The sequence below is a fragment of the Amblyomma mixtum genome, chromosome 10 (assembly GCF_055824585.1).
Source record: "Amblyomma mixtum isolate Tamu chromosome 10, ASM5582458v1, whole genome shotgun sequence".
In the NCBI taxonomy this organism is placed as follows: domain Eukaryota; kingdom Metazoa; phylum Arthropoda; class Arachnida; order Ixodida; family Ixodidae; genus Amblyomma; species Amblyomma mixtum.
Window position 1 is genome coordinate 98,940,925 of NC_143021.1, and position 20,066 is coordinate 98,960,990.

Genomic DNA, 20,066 nt, shown 5'->3' on the forward strand with positions numbered 1-20,066 from the left:
GCTCCTCGAAACCTCGCCAGCGCCTATTCTTGCTTCTACGACAGTTCCCTCTAACGGTCCAAGAATAAGCGACCAACTGCCGCCCATGGTCGTCGGCGAGGATGTGGATAGATACCTCGAGAAAGTTGAGCACGTGTGCAAGGGTAATCACATTGAGGCTCTAATCTGCGGCCCAGAGCGTGGCTGTGAGTCACATGACGGTGACGCTGAAGTGCCAAGCCAGAGCGCAGCGTTAGCTGTAAAGTGCTATGCTACAGAGATTACCGCTGCGATCCTGAAAGATGAAGGCGTAGCGCCAAGATGTAGGCCACAGGAGAGCGAGCAGCTGTTCTCTGCGGAAATTGAGACAGGTCGCTCTGAGTTCGCGACGGGTAGTGGCGCACCGATAGCGCCAACTGAGAGTTCGATCGTAGGCGAGGAATGCCGCTCAGCGCTGCATCGAGACAAAGATCAGCTCAGTGAATGTCAAACTCCAGCGTCTTGTGATAGACTGCCGGAAAACGAGCTATTGTGCTCAAAGGAAATAGCACCGAACGGTTCGTCAGGTGAACCGTCGCCTGGCACTGCTAGAAAAGCGCAGGTTTTGTGGCTGCGCGAGCAAAGTCTTGCTCGGGACGAGTGCATGAATTCTTTAAGACCAGATTTTGCTGGTCAGACGAAGGCTGGTAGCTTGAAGAATGAGGGCACCGAAATAACCGGAGAATCGCACAACAGATCCGCTAGGGCAGTTCCCAAAAAGCAGCGGCGTAGAAGAAAAACCAATTTGAATGGTTGCGCTAAAAAGGGAAAAGTGCGGAAGAAGCTTGTACGATCGAGGGCCGGCAATGTGCGTAAGAGCCCGAAATTGTCACCTTGGAGCCCAAGAGTTCGTAGGCGTCGCGTAAAAGGAAAGCCGACTCACCAGGCGCAGCCTGGTCTAAAGCGTACTACGCCGCTGTGGAAGAACCGCAGAAGAATTCCTAGGATTCGGGACGGGTGTGATGGACTCCAGAGAAGGGTGCGCGGTCGCCACACAAAAGAGCGCCACAGTGCACGCGCTAGTCAGAAAGGGAAACGACATGACTGGGATCGAGAAATGAGGAAGCGCCCCTCTCGCTTTCGGCCTTCCAAGCGCTGCCTAGGCTTTGGATGCATGTCGCGGAGAGGCGTGACTAATCAATCCCACAGGTTCTGTGAAGGGCAGGCTGGTCGAGCGGCCGTGCGCGGCTGAAGTTTGTCGATTCCAAAGAATAATCTTTCTTGTATTTAGTGTTTGTTTTTTGGTCATTCACTCAGCTGTAAAAGGAAAGATGGAGGCAAACCAAAATTTGAGCTTCGGACTTAGAAACTGGCCCTATTGTTTCTCTAGCCTGATGGGCAGAGTGATTCATGGTTTCGGAGGGTTAGCATTGCAATCGGAGCCCGCTAAGGTGACGTGAGACTCGAAGAAAGAGAATGCGTTCCAAATGTTGAAACAAGCCTTGAGCCATAAGCCGGTTCTAACGGCACCAGACTTTCCGAAAGGTTTCATCTTTGAATGTTACGCGAGCGATCGCGGAATGGGAGCGGTGCTATGCAAAGAAGATGCTAGTGGTCATGAACGACCAATTTTGTATTTGAGTTGCAAACTAAGTTGTAGGGAAGAGGCAGAGGAGAGAGAGTGCGCCTGCCTTGTGTGGGCAGTTCAGAAGCTGGATTGTTATGTCTCCAGTTCTGAGTTTGTTGTGGAAACGGACCACTGCCCTCTAACCTGGTTAAGTAACATGTCGTCTAAAAGCGGCCGTTAGCTGAGGTGGAGCATGACCCTCCAGCAGCATAATCTCGTCCGCTATAAGAAGGGAAGGTTGAACGCGAACGCCGATGCTCTAAGTCGTGCATTCTAGGCCTCGCTTCTTTCAGTGACCTCCTCGTTACTTACCTTCTCTCGCTTTGCAGCAAACTATCATGTTCGAAGGAAGAAAGGGGCGAAAATGAATGACCTCATTTGCTTCCTCAGTAGTGTGTTTTCGGTCCAAATGATTTCAAGGGGACCAATCTTATTTTCATTATTATTGTTGATTATTAAGTTCTCCTGCTATTTTGATGTGTTGATACTTTGCAAGATGGTTGTTTGAACCTTGTGTACCAGATCGTACACATGCCTCTTGTTGCAGCGGGAAAAAAGTGGGACATCAATTTAGTTAGGTTGATTTGGATTATGGCTTTGTCTGGTGTTTGACGGGAGACAGAGGGCACATGCTCGTGTTGGGTGTTGCCTTTTTCCGGTCGGTTTTGTAGTCTGCAGAACGACCAACCATGACCAGTGGCGAGAAGCAAAGGGAATCGGAACGACCTCAGCGAAGCTGGTCGAGGTGCCTTGGAGACAACGAGGAGAACAGAGCTCCGGGCCTGCGAGTGGGACCTGGTGCTCGTGAAGTTACCTGGACGTGAACTTGGAAGAGCCTGACGAAGATGCGCGCCAGGCATCCGAGCCACGTGGAAGCAGCTCGTCTTCCCGGCGCCTTATCTGATGGCGGGGGTGCTGTTATGCCGGGAAACCCGCCCGGATTCCAATTCTGCAGGTCGCAAACTGTCTGCTGCGAACGTCCCTTTGACAAGCCCTGGTGCTGCGCCGCAAGGCAACGCGTCCTAACGCTCCCTTGACAAGCCACGATGCTGCGCCGTAAGTCAGCGGTGTCTAAGGAGAAGCATCGGCGAGCAGCGTGCCTGGACACGTCGCTGGGTGCCAGACTACGAGGTGCCGCTTTCCCTTTCCCCGGGGCGTCACCGCGCGCGGCAAAATTTGAAGCGGGTGGCCGGCGCGGTCGCTGGTTGGTCCTTTCGGACTGCCGTCGAGTGCTGCCTTCGGATTGGACAGTTGTCAGTGACCGCCGTTCCTGAGGCTATATAAGCGCCACCGCTGCCGCTTGGATAGCAGCTACAACTGACCGAGTGACCGACCCACCGTGAGTCGAGTGCTGCTCACGAGTGGAGTCTGGTGGTGTGACGCGTTGGTGTCTCGCTGGTCGTCGCGTCGCTGTGCGAGAACAGTCGCGTCGTGTAGCTCTCGGCCCCCGTGCCGATGCTGTACTGTGTAATGCCCTGTACATAGTGTATAAAGCGTTTTCTTGATCTCACCGACGCCGGACTCGGAGTCTTCGCTACCGCCAAGAGAGCTGGCAGCGCTCTGTCACGAAACGGGTGGCGAGCGCTACGGGACCACCTCTATGGCACAACATTGGTGATAGCGGTGGGATGCCCAAAGTCACAACATTGGTGGCAGCGGTGGGGTGCCCAAAGTCACAACATTGGTGGCAGCGGTGGGATGCCCAAAGTCACAACACCCTTGAATTCACCAAAGAGTGACTGCTCGAACCAAAGTAAAAAGAAAGGAACACGGGAACAAGTTCTCCCGCTTACAACAATCCCCTCAATCCTTCAGAATTTCCGTGCAGTTTTCTCTTTTTGTAGCACACCGAGAAATGGTAGTGTTGTAAAGAGCGCAGCCTTCAGGCTCCTGAATGCTTTTTTTTAGGTCATCCCAGTGTACGTCAGTGGTGCCCCCTTTAGTAAATTGTCAAACAAGCGATCAACGCTCCGTCTACGCGACTCTAAGCGTAATTCTACTCGTGCTGCACTCCTGTGAGTGCCCTTATCTCTTGGTAGCATGGGAAATCGACACCTGTCATTTCTCAGTGACACCATAGCCTTGGTCTAAGATAAGGAAAAAATTCAGGGGCACTTTGACTGTCTGAAGTGCGTACAGGCGAAAGCGTTTCCGCACCACTTTGGCTGCTTCTGTGGCACTGGTGGCGTCACATGTAATTGAGTACTAATTACTAAGTGATGACAAATCACTAATTAATGATAAATTACTGATTTACGCCTGAATACTAATTAACTGCTAATAATGACGCTTAAGCTTCTCCTTTAGGAGTGGAACGCGACACCGTGTTGTAGCGCTTCCACGGAACGCCACCACCCGTTCGGCGCGATGATTTGCCGTTTGAACGCAATGCTTTTTGAGCAAAGGAAATGGCGCAGTAATTCTCTCATCTCGGTGGACACCTGAACCGCACCGTAGAGCAAGGGAGGAAGTGGGAATGAAAGAAGAAAGACAAAGATGGCCCGTAATGAAGAAAATGAAAATTGTATTTGAGGAAAGGAAATTACGCAGTAACTGTCTCACATATCTCGGTAGACACCCGTCATAACTCAGGGGGGGTGAGAGGAGTGCACTTTTTTGACCTAAAGTGCGGTCACTGATGTGTGGTGAAGATGTTAAGCTTCGCCTCTAAGAGTGGAACGCGACAGCGTCTTGCAACGCGGCCAGGGAGTCCTTAGAACGCCATCGCCCATTCGGTTCTACGCCTCGCTCGTCGGTAAATTGGTTTTTAAGGCGAAAGCCTTTAATGTCTCATCGTTGTAAGCAGCAGTTGTCGACAGAAATGTCACGCTTTTCACTTGGTCGAAACGGTCGTGACGTCACAGTGCGCGAATTTCAAACGGGGCCAATTGTACATTGGCTAGTAACCATGCAACCAATTGAAGGGATCGTATAGTGATGTTCCAAGTCGGACTGAGCTTAATTGCCCACTTAGCCTAGGAAGGAAGGGAAAACTTTATTTACACTAATGGTTTTTCCTGCGGTTTGGGGGCATCTTCAGACACGTCTTGGTTGTACCCCCAGGAGCCTTCTCTGTCGAAGTCGTCCGCCTCTAATCAGTGGTCGGTTGCCCTCAGTCCAGGGCTCCGCTGGCCACTGCCGCCCGTTGAGCTCGCTGCTCCAGACCTTGTTGGTCTTCACAGCGGTCGCTGGACAGCAGAGTCTCCCACTGCTCCGCACTCGGGTTTTGTATTTTGGGGACCACGTGTATGTTTTGGCAGGCCCATGCGATGTGGTATAGAGTAGGTTTTTCGTCGCACCAGGGACATTTGTCCGTGTATATCGTAGGGTGCATTTTGTTTAGTATATGTAGGTTGGGGAAAGAGCCTGTTTGTAATTGTCTCCAAGCGACAGCTTCCTCTCTGCTGAGAGATTTGTGCGGTGGGGGATATCGCATTCTTCTGCCTCTATAGTTTTGTAGTATGGCCGAATATTCCCTGGGTGCTGGCGCGAGTTCGGCGGTCTCGTCGGATGCTCGGAAAGTAATGTATCCTCGAGCTATCCTGTCGGCCTCTTCGTTCCCTGCCACCCCCGTGTGCCCCGGTACCCACACAATTTTGTGTGGGATCTTGTCGTTTCGTTCTTCCTGGTTTTTAATTCTGTCGCTCACTGCGAGGAGTATACGGAGCACGTGACGACCTATCCTGCCATTCATGCAATTTTGGCTGGCTGTTTGAGAGTCCGTGAGTATTGTTCGTGACCGCCCGGTTCTATAGCCCTCCGCCACCGCTAGAGCAACGGCTACTTCCTCGGACTCTGCAGCTGTGCAGCCTCGGAGAGACGCGGTGGTCATTTCGCGTAAAGACGAATCGACCACCGCCGCTACAGCGATTTTGGTATCTCCTCCTCTCCAAGACGCGTCTGTATACAGGGTCGTGGCTTGAGGAGCGTATGTTTTCTCAATGAATTCGGCCCTCGCTTCTCTTCTGCCTCGATGGAGGTTGGGATCCATGTTTTTTGGTATTGGAGCTACCATGAGGGTCTTGCGAAGCTCGTCGGGGATCGTTGCCGTCCTCGACATTTCTCGCATCTGCTCGCGGTATCCGAGCCTCTGCAGGAGCGCTCTTCCAGTCGTTGTTTGCAGCAGCCTGAGTTTTTGCGACTCAAGCTGCGCCTCTCGTAGCTCCTCAAAGGTGTTATGTAATCCCAGGGCCATGAGTTTTTCTGTAGACGTGTAGCCTGGTAGTCGGAGCGCTGTCTTATACGCTTTGCGTAGCAGGGCATCCGCTTGTTGTATTTCGTTTTTGTTGAGGCACTGCTAGGGTAGGCTGTACGTGATTCGACTAACTACTAGGCTTCTTACTAGTTTTAGTGTGTCCTCTTCACTCATGCCATGTCGCCTGTTGGTGATGCGGGTGATCATGCGTGCGACTTGTAGCGTTGCTGCTTTCAGTAATGTAAAAGTGTGAGTACTGCGCTGGTTGGATTGAACCCACATGCCCAAAATTCTTATTGTTGTCTTTTCGGGTATGGGTGTCCCTTCTAGGTAGACGTTGAGTTTTAGGTCCTCGTTGGTTGGGACGGTCCGGTTTTGCTTGCCTCTCCAGACTCTCAGCAGTTCCGATTTCTCGGTCGACCATGCGAGTCCTCTTTCTGCGAGGTATCCCTTACAAAAATGGGTTTGACCTTTCAGTCACTCATGAGTCACCCACGAGTCACCCCTGTCACCTACCTGTAGACTCGACCTTCCTGGAGACAGTCTGCAGAATGTCTGTAGACGCCGTGCGGATTTCAAGTAGACTAGCCTTTAATATGCGTGCCTAGTGAGTGTGTATGCGTATGTATATATATATATATATATATATATATATATATATATATATATATATATATTGAACCATGACACATTTTATAATTCAATTAAATCAGTTTGACCTTTCAGTCACCTATGACTCACCCACCAGACACCTTCATGTAGATCTAGTCTGCAGATTTCCTGCAGACTAGGTCTAGATGTTCTGCAGACTAATGTGTTTAAGTATGTATGCACGTATGTATATACTGAACCAAGACAAATTTTATCCTTAGTTTTGTCTTTTTCAACTTTCCCACCGGATACACAGTCTGGGAGTGCCTGCAACCGACAGCAATTAATATTAATTGAAATAAGATAGTGGCTATGTGATCTGCATTAAATGCAGCAGTTGTAATATGGGTCAATTTAGTGTGAATGCAAGTCGTATATAACGGTTATTCTGCACTCAGTCTCACGCCAGATGCTAGTTACAAACCATGCCTGCTTGCATCTACCAAAACTTGTTTGATCAGTAGAACACTAATTAAGGTTAAACTAGGGTTGAACATTATTCTTGCTAAAACTGGAGTGCCCATTCCTGGTATGTCCAGAGGAATGTCCAATTTAAGGCAGATTTAAATAGCTCATGGCACATCTCTTGCATACCCATCAGGTAGCCCATAGGATTCCCATAAAACAAAAATATATGACCTGCAGAAGGTATGCAGGTTTATACTCCAACAAGCTTACAGAACCGCTTACCAGAACAGAATACAGGCCACACATGCCTGCGATAACAAAAGGTAGTTATATATACATCAATCAATCGACCTTTATTTGGCATTCATTCATTTACAAAACAAAAGTTTTGACAAGAAATAAAAGGTGCTAGTTTGCAGCTTAACGAGACTTTTGTTCTTCAAAGCAATGAAGACAGAAATAGAAGCCAACACCTGCCTGGTTCTGGTCGTACCTGGACTATTAAACCCCCTTTCAGTATAAAATTTTTGTTGCTTCTGGCTACCTTCTGCCTCATGCAAGAACATCTTTATGTTGCTTCAAAAATGTACTTGCTCGCAACACAGCACACAAATGTCTTTGAAGAAGACTGCAATAACATACATTTCCGTGGATTTTCGCAAATCATTTCCACTTCTTCTGACGTCATGCAAACTTCATGTATGATGGCTCCACTTAAGTTATCGGCAACAAATGTTCTTATTACGCGAAGTTTGCGCAAATGAAAGACAACATGGCGAACACATGCACATGATCGATGGCCATCTACACAAGTTGCCAAAATATTCTCGATCTGGCCGAATATCCCATTCATGCACACAAATGAGTTAAGGCGGCGTGACTTGTCAAGGCCTTTCGTGCAGTAGAGGAAAGAGCCAATTAGCACTTTTTTGTAGGAGATGCCACGGTTAGAAGTCTCTCCCTTCCCCAAAAAAAACAACACCACAAGTGCTCTCAGAGGTCTTTCGCAGATTATACCCCCTTAAAAAGTACTTCATTAACAGGTGCTTTGAATGGCCATCTTCAAAGTGGGAACATCTGTCCCATATTATGGGAAGGTTTGATAGAAAATAAAAGTTCTCAACCACTTGCTAGCCAGCATAGCGTGTGCCATTTACAAGTTGAACGAGCTGCCCATTCATACCCTCAAATGCATATGCTGAATAATTCCATAATGGGCCCCATACTTCCACTGATGCAACAAGGTGCAATAAAAGGTGGGTGTTATAAGTCACATGTGCTATTCCGTGTAGATCTTGGTACTCCCTCACAAACTCGTACATTGTCCTGCCAGCTTCTTTCAGATTTTCTACGGCGATTGTGTCAGCAAGAAGAAAGTGCATCACCTTGACAAGCTTCAACCAATTCTTGTAATACACTCTTGGCAGAATGTTCTTCAACACTACTGGAGAATAAAACAACAACCAGTTACGCCACCCTGATGCCTTCCAGTACTTCCGGACTTTAAGCGAGCGCGGCAGCCTAGAAATCTCCCAGATAGGTTTCAAAAGATACAGCTGCTGTCAATCTCATCAATTTTGCCTCCAAGACTGTATGAAAACAACATGGAGGTGTCAAACCACATGCATGCTGTGTGCCTAACAAAGCCAGCACACACAGCATGCATGTAGTCGACGACAAAACCTGCCGGAAATGAAAAAAAAAATGCCAAATCAAACAGCACGTTTGAACCTTTGACACCACATTTGGCTTGCTGTGTTGTCTCTGCCTTAGCAGCGTTTCGCAAAAATATCTTGTGTGTTCTAGGTGCTGGTCGAGAAGAGACAACAGGGTACACGCGAACATGACCGCTGCCTTTCCTGACAACTTGTCCCTCATGCATGCACCATGCACAGCCATAAAAACCATTAAATTGGTTCATGTTCATAACCATGGCTCTGGCCACTGTGTCGACGCAACAGGGCCCTGGAAAAATTCGCACTTTCAGAGTATTTCCTTTCAGGTTTGTGTACTGGAAACCACTGCCGGAAAGAATGTTCATTTGTTCAACAAATGGCTTCAGAAAGGAACACATTTTAGGTTTTGTGGTACCAAACCACAACCCAGCTAGAAGCATGTGTTTCGTTCTCACTTTCTGGGGTAATTCATTTATTTGAAGTAGCAGCGGCCAGATGCTGTACCCAGATGACTCATAAAGAGGAACACCGTCTGTATTTCACGTTACGTACAAGTCATGCGTAGACATTGGCAGGTTGTGGTAACCTTGGCTAGTCGTCAGCTCACCTACATCATAGGACAACTGTCCAGGCAATAACTTGAAGTTTAGCTCATCGAGCGAAAGCTTGTCTTTGACTTGTTTGGCAATGTCAAATGTAAGAAAATAGCTTTCATTTTTTTTAGTGTGTCGACAACAAAATCAACACCACAGGCGGAACAGTGAAGTTCCTGTGCCTGGCTCTCACCCAGATAGAGTAAGCAAGATGGGCAATAAAACTGCAGTGTGGCATTCTGCCTAGCATTTGTAAACTGCTTAAAAAAGATGTACTTTGATGTTGGTATGGCAGCTTCCTTAGGCACGTGGGCTTCAATGAGCTTTAAAAGGCTCTCAGTTGCCTCCTTAGTGGTGTTATGCCGCAGGCAATGTCCAAGAATAAGCACCATGCTTTCACCAATGGTCAAACGTGATCCAGGGTAGAGTTTCTCATCCTGCGAAATAAGGAAAACAGTTTTGAATACTGAACTGTCATACATCACATAGCCTGTATACAGGATTACAATACATAAAAGTTGTCAGGTTGGTCAGTTTACAAGAAAACTCAGCCTTGCGATGAAAGTGAGCAAAAAGGAAGAAAAAAATAGGAGCACATAGGTGTGAGCTCTGTCAAAACAAGAATTCTCATTTACCTGTTCCTTTCCCTTCTGCTTCCATACTCAATTGCTTCGCTTGCGCTATTTTATTCTGTGGTTATTGAGACGCGGGTTGTGTTAATCAGCTAGATACCTCAGTTCAATGGCCGTAAATTCACACTCAGTAAGCACAGCACCCTTCACTGCGCAGTTCGCAACATGCTTGATGTGTGTATATTCAGAAAAAGCAGCACCAAACCATGTTCAAATTCTTTCACAAGTCGCCATGAGTTGCACCGTGTCAAGAAGTCAAATATGTCGAAGTAATCCTACCCTAAACTAGTGGCAACAGTGCTTAGTACAGTTCAGTGATCGTTTGTGGCCTGACGGAGGAGGGATCCATTACAAGGAGTATTACGTTATGAGCACTCATTTTGACCCTGTTCTATTTTCCCTAAATGAGTGCAGGGGATGATAAGGGCTAAGACAAAGAAGGGCGGGCGGTCACCTGCTTGAACAGTACAATTTTCTGTAATGACAGAATCTCTCATTTAATACATCACGACATGAGAGGACAGATGCGCTCTTTTTTAGTTGAATACCAAGAAAAAGGCTGCAGACAGACATGTCTGTCCATTTCCAGAACTAGACTAATTTAACGCACATAACTGCAAAACTGACAGCCAACCGCTAACGGACGCATGTTATGGGAGTCGCGGTGACTTGTAATGAACAGCTCATAAAGAGAAACAAATGTGGAATGAACAGTCCTTCATGACAAGCAGAAGTGTTATGAACAAAACTATGAAATAATGAACCTTTCAATAATAGATTAGGTCCCAATTAGAACATTTTTCAGGAGGAGAAAAGACCCGCCCGTCCTTGCCTTACGACTCCAGTGCCCATGAGTAAGACCACTGAAAAGACTGACCAGTTCTGATCTTTGGTTGTCTGAAGGTTCATGCTGGGGCGACAAGTCCTCGTCATCACTGGAGCACGAGGATACATTATCCAGCAAGTCATATTGGAGAGCATCAGCAGAATCTTCTTCTGTAACAGAACCTGCTTCTGAATCCTGTGGAAACAGACATGTTCTGTATTATTAAGAAGAGTGTACCAATAATGCAGGCTTAATGAGACTTGCTGTGTCACTGCACATAACTGCAGAGAATGTAAAGCAAATACCACAACTGTAAAGAGTAACTGCATGTTGCTTGACACAGTTCAAAGTGTGCAGCTAAACAGGTGCGAGAAGGTTGTAACAATTAAAAGAAAAACATGGGCCATTTTCTAATCGCTGTCCACTCGAAAGCGGCCGTTAAACAAATACTTTCGTACAGCCAAATGATTTCTGCACTAATAGGCATGTTACTTCTATAAACACTTGTTATACGTTTTTTTTATAAAAATCCTTTCAAATGAACGGACATTTATTTTCTGGTAAGCTTGCAACACAAATCTAACTACAACTATCGTCATCGCACATTTGTTAGTTCCTTAAACCCGACCGTGTGGAACCGACACCAGGATTTAGTGACGTTAAGAAACTAAAGGATGGAACTTAAATGGCGTTAATTTGTATCAATGGGGCACAGGCGCAAGTTCGGTAACAAAGTTAGAAATTACATACAAGCCACAGGGGCATAATTCGGCTCAATGACAGACGTCGACGCAGGCTGCTTTCACCACCACCGTTTTTTTTTCTCGTTTGTTTTGCGGGCACAAGTTTGCCAAATCAACTGTTCCAGTTTAATGGTGGACTTCGCCTTGTTCTCTACCTGTCTGTGCACCGGCCGCGCTACGTGCCAACACACGAAATAGAAATTGATATATGCAAACGTTCACGATGCCACAGTAGCAGATTTGTGAGTTAAAACAGGTCATGCAAAAAAGCTAGAGTAGTTTTTTCGCACTTACACTTTGTACGATATTCAGCTGCCCATCGCTTGCTTCAGGAAGCCCATCACTTATGAAGCCGAGGAACGAGTCTGCTGCAGTGTTCATTTCAGCACTGCTGTCTAGATTGTCGAGGAAGCCGTCACTTGAAGATCCCTCATCATTTAAAGCTTCAGCCGACATGTCCACTGAAGCCGCTGCATCCTCCGTTCTGTCGGGAGCTCCAAGCAGCAAACGGCCATCACTATGATCAGCTTTCTTCGCGTGTCTGAATTCTGTTGAGCGAGGTTTCGGAACGTTGTCTTTGAACAACCACTCTCGGTATCTTTTCGGCATATCTACAGAACAAATCCGGTAAAAGGCGGAAGCTGGTAATTTCCAGCAGAAATTGTCACCTAATCGACGTACACGTGCAGTGCCTGAAGAGTGCGCTTACACGAAAGACGTAACATGTCCTGCGTTGCGGAAACCAGGCGGAAACCACGACAGGCTTTACATCGTGGTGAGAGCCGGTAGCGCGAGAGCTTTCCCATTTTTTTACTGTGCAGTCGCTACAGCCACTGGAGGTCTAAGTTCTAAATAAACGTTTGTTTTTATCATATTTTTAATGTTTTTAGCTTTTAGTCTAGCACTAGATGGCGCAACAATAAGCAAGTGCCAAACAAACTGACTTCAACGTTCAAGTACAAAATAGAAGTGCTCATTAATAACAAATTATATCTTTATTATCAATATTTTTGTATACTTGTACCCATTAATTATTATTTCTTTGTGACGTGTAATTAAAAACGTCACTGCACTGCAGCGACCGCTTAGCGAACGCATTGCCGCACAATCCTGTAGCCTGGTACGACTGCAGCGCTCCTCAACTACATCAACTGAGCCAGTGGTGGCGGCGCCGCGCTACAGCTCTCAGTTCGGTAACTGACCGTAGTTGCCTTCAGCTACGCCCGGCTCTGACTTCAGTACGTTGTACTAGCCATAGCTGTAGCCTAGTCAAGCCAGTTGTCGGCCTTTCAGGAGGTGCTTTTGTGTCGGTCTGTTTTGTTCTCGGCGATGTCTCATATTTTAGTTAAGTGGGTGTCAACTGAGCCGTGGGATGTATATGAAACCAGGTGCATGGTCGACGTGGCCACTGCCACCTCGATTATAAAAGATGCGACCGTGGTAGAGGCCTTAGCTGGCAAAAGCTTTAAAATCGCGTGGAAAGATGGAGACGAGCCATGTGACGCATACCTGGTGGCTGCCGGTAAGTAATGGTGAAAATCACTGCACTTTATATTTTATCTGTCCTGCTACCAGTGCAGGTACTTGAGCTATAAATCGGCGCTTCCTTCCGAGTCTGCGCTGCTGTCATGGAGGTACGCTAAGTGTGCATCCGCGAGCTTTGTTATTTCGCTCAACTTTAGTGGGAACCACACGAGCGCGATTCACCGAGCGATGACGGGACGAAACTCTTATCGCTTTGGGAACTTCCGGGCACTCTTGAATTCTAGAGCTGTGCGATAATGTGCGCGATGGCGATAAATCTGCGCGGGTGACAGCCGAACTTGTCGCTCATCGATGTTGTTTTGCCTTTCGCGCTTGAGATCGCGGACGTGTGGTTCAGCCTTTACGAAATGTGTCTCCTTCCAGCTGGGCGAATACTGCGCACGGCGCTATATCGCCTGCTCGTGCGTGCGTACCCAGTGTACAGTATGGATCTTTTTACCAAACATAAGCACCCTGGTTTCGTAACCTTGAGCCATACGGAAGGTAACATTGCACCCGTTGCTGTCAAGTGTTCATATACCCAGTAACGGTGTCTGCGCGACCATGCCGTGCTGTACGTTGCGTAAAACAATTAGCCACCCCACAATGCGTCGGATTGCATCGAGTGAACGGTCATGTCGGCGAGTCAAAGCCGACATGACCGGGCTTCTATGGGTACATTTCGTGGGTCTCGAAACCAAAAGTGGAGTCTGGAAGTGTGGCACTAGTACAAGTCGCCCAGCGCCTGCATTTGCTGGGCTCAGAGGCATGTGTGTCCAAGGTGCATTATATCCGCAGGTGAGGCTGACAAAATGGAGCGCAAGATGTCAAAGCTAGCAGCACGCGCAGTACGTGACGCTGTGGCAAAGGTAAGGGCAGAACATCCAATCGATAATGGAGTGCAAACATCCTCAGCTTGCATAATGGCAACAGCAACTGTCGCGAGATCCCCAGGCATCTGTTTGAATGACAGCTGCATGCCTTAGTAGAACGTTAAGTTGGGCGAGTTGGTATAGGTTCATGGTTAAAAAACAGCGCACAAAAGACTATACACAAGTGTAAAGGCTTGTCCTGTCGTCGCCTTTACTCTTGTGTCTAGTCTTTTGTGCGCTATTTTTTACCATGAGCTGCATGCCACTGCCTACAATTCAGCAATTTTTTTCCAGAAAAAGCCATGCTGTGACCACCGATCAGAAGTTGAAGCCCTGAAGCAAGAGTTAAAAAAGCAGCTTCAGGAGCAAAAAGATTTAATTGGTACGTGCTTTTTGATTAGTCATACACATCACCAGTGGCCGAAATACCTTGTTGTGCTTTCTTTATCACATTCTAATTCTATTGAGCTGTTTCAGAATGGAATTCATAATATCCGAGTGTCTACCGCTGAAGCAGACGATTAACATTAATGGACACTGAGAAGCGGCAAGTAATATAAAATGCAAAGGTTCGTAGCTGCCGCTTAAGCAGACAACTTCCTGGGCACGTAGTCATGTGCGGTTTTGTGACCTGTATAGAAGTTTCCAAGCTGCCTATTATGGCATTAATAAAAGCTGTTTCTTCTCTAGTTGGTGCTCCAGTGCATCTTACTGCATGGTAGAAACGCTCGCTCTTAAGCTTCTTAAACCGTCTTCTTCCAGACACTGCCAAAATGCTGAAAAGGCTGCAGAGGGCAGTCAATCAGCTGACATCAGCTGCTGAGGGAGCAAAGCCTTCCGAACCTGAAGGGAACACGGTGAGAGTTGTACTCCAAAAAATTGCTCAGTGTATGGTGTGTAGCACTTGTCTATCAACTTCTCAGCACCAGTTTAATTAATGCTTAAACAGAGGGACCCACAACCTATTTTGAAAAGTTCACTAAATATTAAAGGGAAGTGTGCTACCATTGCGGACACAAATGGTCTGTGCTAACCATGTAATTTTTGCATGTTTAGATTCACATGCACATAAATTGCCATTGCTGGCAATCTGCATGTGGCACAGCACTAAGCTGATTTTTTCGGACACTGCTTCTTTGATGTAGATAATGAGACATCACAACAACACAGGCTTAAAATTAGTTCCGAACTACCAAATAATAGCGAAATGCTACTTCGCTGCAAAAAACAAGGCAAATAATGAGTGTCAGTTACCACAGTAACGACATGCTTTCGGGTATCAAGAGGATTCGGGCGGGCTAGGTAGTTTTGCGTAGGTGTTGTCTTCATCAACTTCTATGAAGCTTTGTGAAGAACTTAAGCTTGACGGCCTCTTTCGAGGTATAAAAACGAGCAAAAAGCTAACTTGGACATGTTTTTCACTGTGACACCTCATAAACTGAACTGGCCCTTGAAGGTAATGATTTTTGAGAGGCATTCGGCAAAGTTGCTCGACGCTTTCTTACAAGCTAAACTAAAACTACTAATCACTGAAAACAGATTGTGGTAAAATCCTGAGACGTCATAGCAAAGTTAGCATAGCATAAGTTAGCTCTTGTCTCTTTTCTGTCCTGCTTGTTCTGCACTGTCTTGTCACAAATGAATAACCTACATGCCCTAGGTGCTGTCCAGGAGGAGGACATCGAGGCACGACTCCCTCCTTCACGCCACTGCGGGCCCGAACCTTCAGAGGGTGTTGGCCCAAAGGGTGCATTGGTGCCTCAAATGACGTGCCCTTATGCGGTAGCCAATCAAGTTACTTGTTTTGTTTTGCGCTCTTCGTCTGTTTCTAGTGGCTCGCTCGTTCACGGCGAAGGTGCAGTCTTTCAGGCTTGACGCCAACGGCTCGTCAAGATAGATAAAAAGATGCTCGTCAAACTGACGGTTAGTTTTTACGGTGTGGGGCAGAGCAGGCAGCTATAAGACACACAAGTTGAAGAGGAAGAACACAGACTGACCCGGCAGAGAAGGAGAGCAGTGTTTACTGGCGTGTTGCTACTTTAATTGTGAACATAATAAGAAAAGTTTACCTCAAAAGGGTCACTTCTCTACACAATACTGTCTGCCTCATCACTGTCCTGAAACTGAAATAAGCCATTGCAGGGTCTTCTTAAGGTAGTTTTTGTGTTAGAATTTTCACGTTTTGTACTTCAGCCATGCAGTTATGGTTTGTGTGCATACTCATATGTTGTGGTCTTCTTTATTGCAGCACCGAGATATTGGGGGAGGTGTCATGGTCACCGAAGCCACTTTAACAAGACTTGAGGAGAGCTACCGTGATGCTCCTTGCAAGTTTGCGAGGGCATTAATAAGGGTAGTGTTCAGCGATGAGGAATTAACAAACAAGACACTTTTTGGCCGGCAGGCAAACAGCCACAAGGACAACCCCGTCAAACCTGCATTGGACCAAAAGAGGGTATCTGCAGTCCTTGGTATGCCACTTTTTTATAACATGAAGTAACCATTATAAGTGATTCTCATGTAGAAAAAAAAACAAGGGGAGGAATATTTGCGCATAAGCAGTAAAGCAAGGAAGAGTAAGGTTACTTAGGCTAAATTTCAATTCAGTAAGCACAAACTTTGAGGTTGTGTTGTTAGTCTTCTGCAAAATGCACTGGTGACCAAGTTACCCCTCATTTTCTGTAGGGGGAGGACAGTGATTGGTGCACCATGCTTTCTGCCGCACATTTTGAATGTAGTGCTGGCTATACAGAATCAGCTCTGAGTAAAGATGTCTTGCATATCAATGACCATAATTCTGCTGTGGCCGCGTGTGGCCACATTGCACCTCAAAGCAATTAACACACATCTGTAAACTGCCAAATCTTGTGCTGTGGTTTGCTGCACACATAATGTTGGGCTTTGGTGTTCAACTGCTGAGGCAGTATGTGAGTATCTGAAATAACAGATTTTTAGAAATTTTATTGAAAATAATAAAAGAAAATGATGGCGGTTTAAGTGCAGTCTATGCCTACAGGTTTCCTATTTGCAGCCTTTCGTATCTATTTTTTTCCTTGCATTCTATGCCTTGCTTCCAAGCGTTATTTACATGCCCGGCTCAACTGTACCACTTCTTGCTCACATTGAGACATCATTTAGCTGGCTGCTTTTTTTTCTGTGCTGCATACAGCTCTTTCTCTCGCTAAATATCATCTGACCAACTCTGTTATTGCATTTAAAGTCAACGCTCTCGCTCACTCTATAGTTTTATGCGCCTGGATGTTACTGCATCTTACTGGCTCTTCATGGTTTGTTGTTACCATTACACTGCTGCATTCTTCACCTAATGTATCACCTTGAGGCTAGTGGAAATCTTGCTGCTGTAAATATCTTACATGCCTGCTTCTGGTGGGCATTACATTGCACTCGCCACAGGATACTAAAAATGACCTAGCTGGATGCAACTAGGTTATTTTTTCATGAACAGGAAAGCTTCGGTGTGTGGCGCAACCTGCAATGTCTTGCTGCCCTTTCACATGCATTGTTGCCGCCGCAAACTGGAGTGAACCCGTTGTTCTTAGTGCAGAATCCCGGCATGTAGTTAGAATCCCGTGTAGAATCCCGGCATGATGTCAGCAGCACTAGCAAGTCTTACCGCACTGACCGGCATTATATTGACTGCAATATGGCACAGTGGATTCCAGTTCATCTCAATTCCATTTCATCTTGGCTGACTGACCAAAATTCAGGAAATAGTTCAAGCAGCATGACCTCTTTGTTTTGCCAGTATATGGCAAGACATTGCTTCTCATATTGTTTCGGGGTTGTACTTCTCCAGATATGTCCCTAAATAATGTGTCTAACATTCATTTCGATTCTTTTACAGAATACACATGCTGCAAGTTTAGGTGCGCAGACCTAAAAGTGAAGAGAAGTCTAGGCTCCATGTTGCAAAAAATGGGAACCAAGAGTGACAGCTCTTCCAAGGAGTCATATGGCGAGTAAGGATCCCTACTGCTTCATCGTCCATTGTGCTGTGATGGGCATGCTGACAGAGTGAGTGGAAACAAAAATAAAACGCACAAGTTAAGCCAAAGCTTTTCATTACCGTATTTACCCACATAATTTGCGCACTTTTTATTCAGAAATTAGGGCTCCATGAAGTGGGTGCACAAATTACGGTGGGATATCGCAAGCGCGACTTAAAAAACAAACCACAAAGGTCACAACGCGCAATATAGGTATAGTGTATTGCTGCGTATACGTCAGCACCCGGAACCACACCCCACGCCGGTCAGCCCCCGAAAAGAGTTCATTCTAAACGAAAGGCCGCGCACCCCCTCTCCTTCCTTTGCGGGATGGCATGAAGGTGCATGCACAAAGCTCAATAAGACACTAAAACAGCGTCATCGCTTGCGGCCCAGCCAATTGTTCGGTAGTTCAGGATTCCGTAAGTTTGCTTTCGTAACTTCGTTCGGGAAAGCAGCTGCAAATCAATAATCACACCATACACAATATGTGCAACCAGCCGACAGTACCGTGCGAGCATCGACCAAACTGCTTGTCAGCTTCTTATCACGGTGCAGAGCGGCGAAGCGAGCGAGAATAGCCACGCGCACAAGTTTGTCGACACAATGTTTGTCATCTTGTGCGTTTGGCAAACTTGGCAACTTGGCAAACTTGGCAAACTTGTTTGGCAAAATGTTTGGCAAACTTGTGCGCGCGCAGTTATTCTCACTGGCTTCGCGCCATGATAAGGCGCCAACAAGCAGTTTCAAACTTGCCATATAGTTGATATCGCATCGCAATACACTACCGAACAACAAAACACAAGCCATCAGAGCCACCCAGAAAAACCACAGTAGGTCGTAAGCCAAACAAACCGCGATGTCGGCTCTTCTGTCACCTGCCGATGTGTTTCTTTTTCCACTAACTTCGTGTTTCACAGTGCCTGTCACAGCACAATGAATGATGAAGCTCTATACACCAAGGCCTCTGCTTTGTTCCTTACTCACTACTTCATTCCTTGGAAGAGATTTGTAAGGTGCAAACAATGAGACGAAGAAATAAAAAATCCTTGTGTCTTATTACGTTGCCTGTGTGCATGCATGCCAGCTCCCGGTAGGTGGACTGCACAGATTCTCTCAAATGTCTGCTTATGTGCTGCATCCTGTGACCACAGTCTCTATAGACTTTCTGTAGACAAGCTGCATCCTGCGGCTACACAGGCTCAGCAGACTTTCTGCTGAAAGCGTGTACCAATTGACCGCTGGGAGGTGACAGGGGGTGACAGAAAGTCTGTCACCAGTCTTCACATATTCTGCATCCTTAGTGAATCAAGGTCTACAAGATTTCTGCAGAAATACTGCAATTTTTTTTGTAAGGGATTGCTCTACACAAGACGCCGCTTGCTGTAGCCTTTCTTCCTTCTCTCCGAGACAGCCCGTGTTTGTCCAGACTGTTATATCGTCAGCATACATTGCATGCCTGATGCCTTCGATGTTCTCTAGTTTTCGAGCTAGGCCTATCATAGCTATGTTGAAGAGTAGGGGTGAGATAACTGACCCTTGGGGTGTTCCCTTGTTTGGAGTGCGAATTTTGTCCGATCGAAGGTCTCCTATGCCGATGGTGGCAGTTCTATCGGACAGGAAGGCTTTGACGAAGCCGTGGATTCTGCGTCCGCAATCCAGGTTGTCTAGGCCCGTAAGGATAGCTTCGTGGCTGACGTTATCGAATGCCCCCTTGGTGTCCAGGGCCATTATGACATTTTCTCCCGTCCGAGGTACGTTTCGCAGGACATCTTGTATTTGGAGGAGAACGTCCTGCGTCGAGAGCTTCGCTCTGAAGCCGAACATGGTATGTGGTACACAGTCGTTATCTTCCATGTAATTTTGAAGTCTAAAAGTTACAACCCGTTCGTAGAGCTTACCAAGGCACGACGTGAGTGATATGGGCGTGAGGTTTTCAATTTGTAGCTTTTTACCAGGTTTAGGTACCATTATTACTTCGGCGTGTTTCCAATCTTCGGGAACCGTCTCCGCCTCCCAATGTTTGTTAAGAAAGCTGACGAGCTCTTCTATGAGGTCGGCGCTCAGGTTGCGGATTAGGGCGTTGTCGATTCTGTCCACTCCGGCTGCCGTGTTTCTGGTGGTGTTTCTTACGGCCGCGTAAACCTCTTCCACAGTTATGGGGCGGTCGAGTTTCTCGTTTTCGGCTGCTCGATACGTTCCTTGGTATCGCGGGGGATTTTGATCGCCGAAACATTTTTCTCGTGCCTTCTCCAGTAGGGCGATGTCTGATCCCTCGAAGGAGTGGATGAATCTGTGGATGGCTTTATTGTTTTCTGATTTTATTTTGGTCGGATCGATCAGTGCTCTTAAGA

The 20,066-nt window shown here is 46.8% G+C and overlaps 1 protein-coding gene and 1 pseudogene across 3 annotated transcripts; one reads left to right on the plus strand and one right to left on the minus strand.

Moving 5' to 3' along the window:
• Nucleotides 1-7,407: 7,407 nt before the first annotated feature.
• On the minus strand, nucleotides 7,408-11,918 carry LOC149326511 (uncharacterized; annotated as a pseudogene).
• Nucleotides 11,919-12,638: 720 nt separating this feature from the next.
• Nucleotides 12,639-17,689, plus strand: LOC149326512 (uncharacterized). Of its 3 annotated transcripts, none has more exons than XM_089563228.1 (6): nucleotides 12,639-12,831; nucleotides 13,632-13,825; nucleotides 13,961-14,087; nucleotides 14,468-14,562; nucleotides 15,954-16,176; nucleotides 17,571-17,689. In XM_089563228.1, exons 4-6 carry the CDS (start codon nucleotides 14,479-14,481, stop codon nucleotides 17,687-17,689), a joined length of 426 nt encoding a protein of 141 aa, XP_089419354.1. In that variant the 5' UTR covers nucleotides 12,639-12,831; nucleotides 13,632-13,825; nucleotides 13,961-14,087; nucleotides 14,468-14,478. The 3 variants fall into 3 exon arrangements, with proteins under 3 accessions (XP_089419354.1, XP_089419355.1, XP_089419356.1); XM_089563229.1 differs by having other exon boundaries at nucleotides 13,632-13,702; nucleotides 14,000-14,087; XM_089563230.1 differs by lacking the exons at nucleotides 12,639-12,831; nucleotides 13,632-13,825; nucleotides 13,961-14,087 and having other exon boundaries at nucleotides 14,479-14,598.
• The last annotated feature ends 2,377 nt before the right edge of the window (nucleotides 17,690-20,066 follow it).